General features: G+C 36.0%; 1 protein-coding gene across 8 annotated transcripts in view; it reads right to left on the bottom strand.

The window, feature by feature from the left end:
- Nucleotides 1-341: 341 nt before the first annotated feature.
- Dnajc15 (DnaJ heat shock protein family (Hsp40) member C15) overlaps nucleotides 342-8,024 on the bottom strand; it is a 69,082-nt gene continuing 61,399 nt past the window's right edge. For 7 of the 8 annotated variants that reach the window (XM_003477464.5, XM_013141122.3, XM_013141120.3 and 4 more), the window contains one exon: nucleotides 342-5,426. In XM_003477464.5, the coding sequence (XP_003477512.1) occupies nucleotides 5,356-5,426 (71 nt within the window). In that variant the 3' untranslated portion in view covers nucleotides 342-5,355. The remainder of the gene's footprint in view (nucleotides 5,427-8,024) is intronic. The other variant, XR_010041811.1, reaches the window with a different exon arrangement.

Below are 8,024 nucleotides of genomic sequence, written 5' to 3'. Positions count from 1 at the left end.
GTAAGATAAATACAAAACTCAACTTTAAAGTATTATTGGGTTGATTTCTAATTTTTCCCCTTGCTTATTTTGGTATGAGCATTATTTTATTTTAACTTTATTGGTACCAGGCATTGAACCCATGACCTCACACTTGCCAGACAGAGACATGCAGCTAAGCTAAATCCCTGGCTCCTGGTAATGAGTTCTTAAAAAAACAAGTTTCAATAACACCTTCTGAGAGAGTTCACAAGTCTATAATTTAGGTTTCCAACAGCAGCCTTTAGGAGCGAACAATTCACTACAAGTCACAAGGGTTACCAGGTTGATTGTCTCTTGAAGAAGCAAAAGGTACCACATCGAAGAGTCATAATCTTTTAATAAAGAGCTCACACAAAATAATGAAATTATATAACATACAAATGTACAACAGAAAAACAATGTAAATTCAGTTTGGCAAGTCAGATTTTAATTGTATTGGGGAAAAGATAAAATTTATCTTAATCTTTTATGATTTTAAAAGCAAAGCAAACACATTAGCATTTCATTTTAGTATACACAATTTTCATGTATTTGCTTAAAGAAATCCTAGTTTATAAGTCCAACAAAGCAGAATAAAGAAGACAAATGGAACACCTAAGTACCAAGAAGCCAAGGAACAGAGCCTACTCAGACAGCCACCTCCGTGGGGCTGGAGAAGGCTAACGTCTCAGTGTGCATGCACTGCTCTTTCTGCAACACTGCCACGCACAATGTCTGAGACAGCCTGCGAGATGCAGACAAGGCAAACAGTCTCCCATTTCGCCACGGAGGACAAGCATTACACAAGCCCACCCTCCTCCAGATGCATGGAGGCCGAAATGTTAACACTTTGAAAGTCAACTCTTGATCAACCACATCCTCAGAAAGAAAGAGCAAAAGCACAAACCCGACTAAAGGCACAGAAAAACTGCCAGCATGATCTTGGAATACACTTCTAAACCAGGTGTATCTAAGGTTCTCAGGGCTCACAAGACTGCTATGAACACTAGTCACTAGTTAGAACTCTTTTCCCTAGTGCAGCTGACAAGAATTAAGTGATAATCTCAACATATGTTTTTAGATTGATGGGTATAATTCTATGGATTCAACCAGAAAACTGCAAATATAATTCTGAATTTGGCATAAACATACTGCATGGACAAATAACCCAGGCAACACATGGGAACAGTGGAAAACAAAATTTTTTAAAACTCTAAGGCACTATAATTACATTTCAAATACTACAATTTCTGTTGTTTTTGGTACCTTTCTCCTCCGTCATATTTTAGTGGCTCTTTGCTTTCAATAAATCATTTTATTGTTCCCCTCTTTAATATATTGAGCTATCAGTCTTTCTCCCAAGGTTCGCTGCTTCACTTTCACAAGCTGTCTTCTTAACCTTGCTGTGGATGTTCTCCCTGAAAGCTCTTGCCTAGAAACATTTCAAGTAATATTTCATCAGTTTTCTCCAACTCCTCTGCATCACAGAAATCCATACTGCTGAACTCTGTATTTGAAATGCTTCTGCATGCAACTGGATGGACACTACAGGCTTCCAAAGCAGAATTAAAGACATTATACTTTGCTTGTGATGCATGATGACTCTGAAATCTTCCCACAGTCCCATTTTCACATGCATGTCTCCGGCTTACAAGCATCCAACTATGAACCAAAAGGCACACATGCCTCTTCTACTGCTTCCCATATAGTAAGGGTTAGCATAATAAAATCTAAAGGTAAAGAGCGTGTGATTCATAGTCTCACCACAAAAAATTAAGTTGTGATCTTGGAAAACTTCATAAACCTCTTTAACTTTTCTTTCCTTACCTGTAAAACGGGAATAATAACACCTGTGTCTTAGGGTAGCTTGAAAATTGATAAGTAAATATATTAGATTTATGAAAATTAACTGGCTGTTATTGGCCCTTAGCACCATAGCTTAGATGCTATCTCCCCCCAATCATCATCCTGTCACAGAAGTTTGCTGCTGCTGATTTACTGTCCCAGGGAGCATTTTCCAGTAGAGTTAAGATACTAATTTGAAACTTATAGCCAACGTGTAGCCTCAGTGTTTGTGTTTTAGCCACATGAAATTAAACTCCCTCTTAATGGTGGAGACTGTGTATGTAACATCTATAAAACAATCTGTTTAGACTTACAATGTCGACCAGTGCTGCTAGGCCTTGTTGAATAGACCAGAGGGGGATGAAGAAAAATGAACACTACCTAATGAACTTGCATTTCAATTGAGCAGGATTTTCAATATGAAAAAAATGAGGTTTTTTTTTTAAAATAAATTCTTTTGTTAAGCAACAATAAAAAGAGAAAAAGAACACTCAGCTGGGAACAATAGTTACTCAGCTCATAAAAAATCATTAGAAGGAACATTTTCTTTGTCTACCATGCTTAGCAATTTTGCTAGTGGGAAATGATCCAGATCATTTAGATTCTACCTATAAAATTGAGTCCACAGAACCTTCCTAACTTTTTCAGCTAATAAATTACACTTACACATTTTAATTTCCTAATGTATATAACCATCATAAATAAAATTTTGGCTCATGATTTATGAAATGTTTTTGACAAGTAGTTAATTCTGATCTAGTATGAGTAGGTACACTCTGGGATGCTTTTTTACAGGGAGGGAGGGACACTTCTGACATATTTACTCCCTCGGATCCAATCCTCCTTGCAGTTAGAGGCCTGTGTCTGGGTGGTGACTGCTGTGTTGAGTAGGGTGCAGAGTGCCTATGGACAAGGTGGTTTTTGCTATGCAAAAACAACCAGCCCTGAGCATATTTAGCTTCTCACTGCAGACTCTGTAGCTCATTCTAAGATGGGTGAGTCAGAGAAACTTCCTATTTTTGACATTTGGCTGACTCATCCTCTCCCATAAATGTCATTAAACTATCTTAAGTTAATTGTGAGACGTGTCTAAGTCATTAAAGACTTTTGCCTGTGTTTAAGGTTCCCATGACAACCAAAAATTTTCTGTAGAGATAAAATGTTATTTCTAATGGCCCTACTGGGTAATCATAATACAACTCAGTATTTCTTGTTAATTAAAATGAGGCAAAAAATTTAACTATGTTTAAGAAGATTTTGTTTACTTGGAACATATTAAACATTTTAAGAACGTATTCTGTATATTTCTATTGCATGGTACATTTTATGGTGTTATCTCCTGAACCACTAAAGCATTTTCTGTCAATAAAGCAATGCAGCTACACTCAGCACTTGTCTTTACTAAACTTTCCTCTTTTGACTATTGTCAAAAGGCTCCATTGATTATAAGCTATGTGGCTTTTCATGCTCCCTTTACTGGTCCGTCTGACCTATAATTTCTCTGTGAAGTTACTGTTATTTTTAAAGTCTTTCCTCATAGTGGACCCAGAATCGAAACTGCAATAACAAAGAGCTTAATTAAGCAGAATATGCAATGATAGCAAATATGCAAAAGCAATCTTTACTGAAGACAGGTAACCATTCAATCTGTTTAGATAATGAGTTGAGGTGGATAATTGGTCAAAATCCAATTTTATAACTATACTGTTCTTTAGAGACAATATAACTAACACCTGCCTAGAACCATAGTTGTATCATCTAAAACTTACCAAGCCTATATTTCAAAATTTTTATATTATGATTTTTTAAAAATACCTTACCTAATTTGAATAAAAAGAAAACACAACAACAACAACAACAACAAAACTTCCAACCTTACCCTCCTACAAATTGTAAAAACAACCACGTATTCTTTCATAGTCTTCTCTCTTTTCTGTTTAAATCTTGGCAGGCTCTTAAGTATTAAACAAACTAAAAGGCAAACATGCTGCCTTGACAGTTCCCAGAACTAGGTTTAGCTTGGTAGCTCCTATTTCCAGTCCCTTGAACGACTATCTCCTGTAGCACAGCTGCTCTGGTGTGATGATGCTCCAGCAAACCTACAGAGAAGCCATGAAGAGAAGAACTGAGGCTTCCAGCCAACACTCACTGCCAACTGGCAGCTATATGAAAATGGCTCCTCCTGCCTCAGGTGATGTTTCCTGGAACAGAGTGAAGCTGCTCCCACTGTATCCTATCCAAGTGGTAGATTCAAAAGTAAAGTAAATGATTATACTGGATCACCCCCTGGAACTTCAACCCAAGGTATTCTAAAAAATAAAATTAACGGGGCAGTGAAAAAATAATTTAGTCTTTGAACATCTGCTAGTGATTAAGTGGTTTATACATCCTTATTCCCAGCAATCCTCCTAGTATTCAAAACCAAATCTGTTTGACTCTAAAGCCCATAACAGGAAAATGGGAAGAAAATTCAAAGTTAATGAGGAATGACTAAACTCTCAAGATTATTTTGTCCCATTTCTTGCTTTTGAGAAACGCTGTGCTCTAAACACAGTACCTGATAGATCTATTATTCCTAATTCTGATCTCAGGAGAAGCAATATTGAGTCACAATCTTTTTGTCTTGAGGCAAGGTCTTGCTACGTATTCCATGTGGCCTCAAACCTGCAGCATTCTTCTACCTCGGTCTCCTGAGTGCTGGGGTGACGGCTGTGCAGCACCTTGCCCGCTCTGCTGACTCACAGTCATACACTGTTGTTACAGGACTCACTACAGGGCTTAATACATCCAAGATGGTCAATACATATTTAGAATGCATAACTGAACAAATACACAATACCGGAAGGTTATAATTAAACACAATGCCTCAGATTTCTCTCGGCTTCTTTCCGCCTCTTCTCATAGGGATCATTTTGTAAATCTTTAATCATTTTAGTGGCTCTCAGGGTTCTCATGCTATAGGGTCTCAGAGAAAGAAGAGTTCCCTTACAAGTCCTAGCCACCATTTTACAAATCACCAGTAAATCCTAATACATTTCAGATCATTTTTACAGGGGTGGCAATCAGTGTTTGGTCTCAAAACATTTAAAGCACCTTCATAGGCAAAGTCCCAAACTCCTTTGAAGAAAAATAAGGAAAAATAAGGATACAAACATAAGCAGTAAGAAAATTTCTACTCAATATTCAAAAATTCCAATTGCACTGGTTATGGTTATACTTTTGCACACTTGTGTGTGTGCATTTGTATGTAGAGTTTAGGACTTCCATAAAATGTTTTAAAATGTGAATATCATAGAGAACATTAAGAAAAACATGCAGTTTTTCCTTAATCATTTACACAGTTCCTTTAAAGGAAAAAGATGTTTAGTCTTTTATTGTTGTATGGCTCAGGTGAAAGAATGACTAAGATCAATACATGTAGGAAAAGTAAGACCATATTTTAGATGAATTTGCAGGTCTTTTTAAAAAATTTCTTCATACTGTTCCTACAGTTCAGTCCTTGAGTTTTGATCAGTGTTTGGTAGTTGATTCTAGCAAGTCTTTTGCTTCATTTATTTTGGCTGCTAGATAAGGAGATCCACCTGAGAAGACAAAGAAATTAAATGGATTAAAACATGTCATTAGTGATAGTTTTTTAGCCCTTAACATAGAATAAATAATAATTCTGACATTTACTCACATATACATCTGATTTTACATACTTACCTGAAAGGAAAACAATATAAATTAATTTAGTGAAGTAATACATCAACAACCAAAAACAACTTTTAAGAAAAGTAATAAGTCACGGTCAGATGTAATTTGAAAACTGTTCAAACATTTTCCTAGTAGGACATTTATCATTCAAAGACTTGATCAGAGAATTTCCTGACATGAGGATCATTAAATTAACAAAGTAACACTCCTTTTTTGTTAGTTTATTTGTTTTGAGACAGTCTCACTATGTAGGTTAGGTTGGCTTTAAACTTACGGCAATCCTCCTGCCTCAGTCTCCAGAATGTTGAGATTACAGGTGTATGCCACTACAAATGGTCACAAAATAACATTCTTGCTAGGTGTGGTGGCACATGCCTGTGATCCTAGCACTCAGGAGGCAAAGGTTGGAGGATCACCATGAGTTCAAGGCCAGTCTGAACTACTTAACAAGACCCTGTCTCAAAAAGACAAAAAACAAAATCTACAAAAAAAAAATCCAAAACAAAACAAAACCCCCAAAACAAATTTACAACTCCAAGCCCCTATAATATTCTAAAAAAAAGAAAAAAAAAAAAACAACAACAACAAAAAAAGAGAACATTCATAATCTTTAGAGGAGGTAAATCAATCTGTGGGTTCTATAAAGTCTTGTGATTTTACAAAAACAAAATGCATGTTATGCATGTTTAAAAAATGCAGCTATTTAATACCTGATGCTAAAATTGTATTTACTATCAGAGATTAATTAAATAATACTAAAAAATGAATCATAATAAAATGAACCTATTCTCTGATATTAGCCCATCAGAATATTTTTAAAGGGTAGTCATGGATTTACAGTTCCCTAAAACAAAGTCATTCTTTAAAGATTTTTTTTTAAATGTGGTGAATTCTTCCTAGTGCAAACAACAAGAGGAAAATTGAAATACATTTTAAATACAGAATCATAATAAAATTACAAACAGTACCTATTAGACATACAAAAATATAATTCCCGCTGTCACATTAAAGCTATGCAAACAGCATACTTCTTACTTCTAGTCCTCAATATTGTCATTGCTTAATACTTCAGCAAATAAGACATACAGTGAACCCGCCTCTGTGATTATTTTCATTTTGTATTCTCTCTTGGAGTACAAATCATCTTACAACAAACCAAAAAGCATCTAGGTATTATAAATGTATTGTCCTTACTTTACTGAGGCCTTTACCATGCACTCAAGGAAGGAAAAAGTAAGGACCAGAGAAAAACAAACAGGTTGTAGTGGAAAAGAACGCTGGAGGAAGCTACATTTAGCTTTTAGCTCTTGTGACGTCCACTGACATTTTCACAAGATCTGAAATGTAATAAACACTTGGTAAGTATACCATACAGTGTCCTTGAATATATGATAGAAATTCAAAGGAAGTTCATAACCCACCTGTGGTTATGAAACAAGCTGACTTCACAATCACCTTTTGAAAACAACCTTGGAATAAGGAATGTCAATCCTGGTAGGCTGTGCAAAGTTTTAGATTTATCAAGGAGATTCCAGACATCTTATGTATCTTCAAAAAATATTAATATATTAAATTGAGCTTAAACAATCTTTGATTCATATGTGTTCTAATTAATTCATAGGCCACAATATGTTCATTTAGCAGCTGGAGAAAAAGGCACAAATCCAAAGCCTTACATTTATTGAAGGCAATGTTACAGGAAAATTATTCAGAATAATGTCAAATTCTCTTTAACCCTGAACTTGTAATTTGTGTGAATGACAGAAAGTTTGGATTGGCTCTTGTAACTTCCATCCTACCTCTTTCTAATGTTAGGGGCAGCTGAGTTAGAGATTTTATAGGCCATCAGACGGGCTAGGTTCTAGAACTATGGGGCAGACAGACAACCTCCTGCTGTGGGTCAGGCCTCAAGACAAAAGATCAAACAAATGCACCCATATCCTAAGGACTGATACTCTAACTAGTTCTTCATCACCCTAAGGAAGTCAGAAGTCACTATCCCAACATTCTGGGACAAGTCACTGCTCAGTAAGAATGTACCCTTTCAACGTGACTGGCTTCCCCATTTGTTTCTGATTTAATCAACTTTACCTGAGCAATTAATCTTTTTGGTTGACCATAGTTCTGTCCCACACTATGCCCACTTTGTGAGCTCCCAGGTTTTCACCACCTAGAACCCATCTTACTTTGTGGTTTTACTCTATAAAAATCCCTAGAAAAGACAAGAGTCTTTGGCAACCTGCTGGGAATCCCTTGTCTTTCTCACAGAGAAGCTTTCTTTCTCTCAATAAATATATTCTGCTCTTAACCCTAAAATTCATTCTTTAAATTTAGAGAACACGAACTCATACTGGACATTTAGTAGGTTGCAAATTTTGTTCTCCCATATCACTAATACTTGGAAAAATCAAAGTCCTACATTCCCTCAGGTTGTGTTTGATTCATACTAGGTTTCATCAATTAGAGAGAGTCCTGTGAGGTGT

The sequence above is a fragment of the Cavia porcellus genome, unplaced genomic scaffold (assembly GCF_034190915.1).
Source record: "Cavia porcellus strain 051 isolate PalLab524CR breed Dunkin Hartley unplaced genomic scaffold, mCavPor4.1 scaffold_21, whole genome shotgun sequence".
Lineage (NCBI taxonomy): Eukaryota > Metazoa > Chordata > Mammalia > Rodentia > Caviidae > Cavia > Cavia porcellus.
This window is presented reverse-complemented; position numbering and strand designations above follow the sequence as displayed.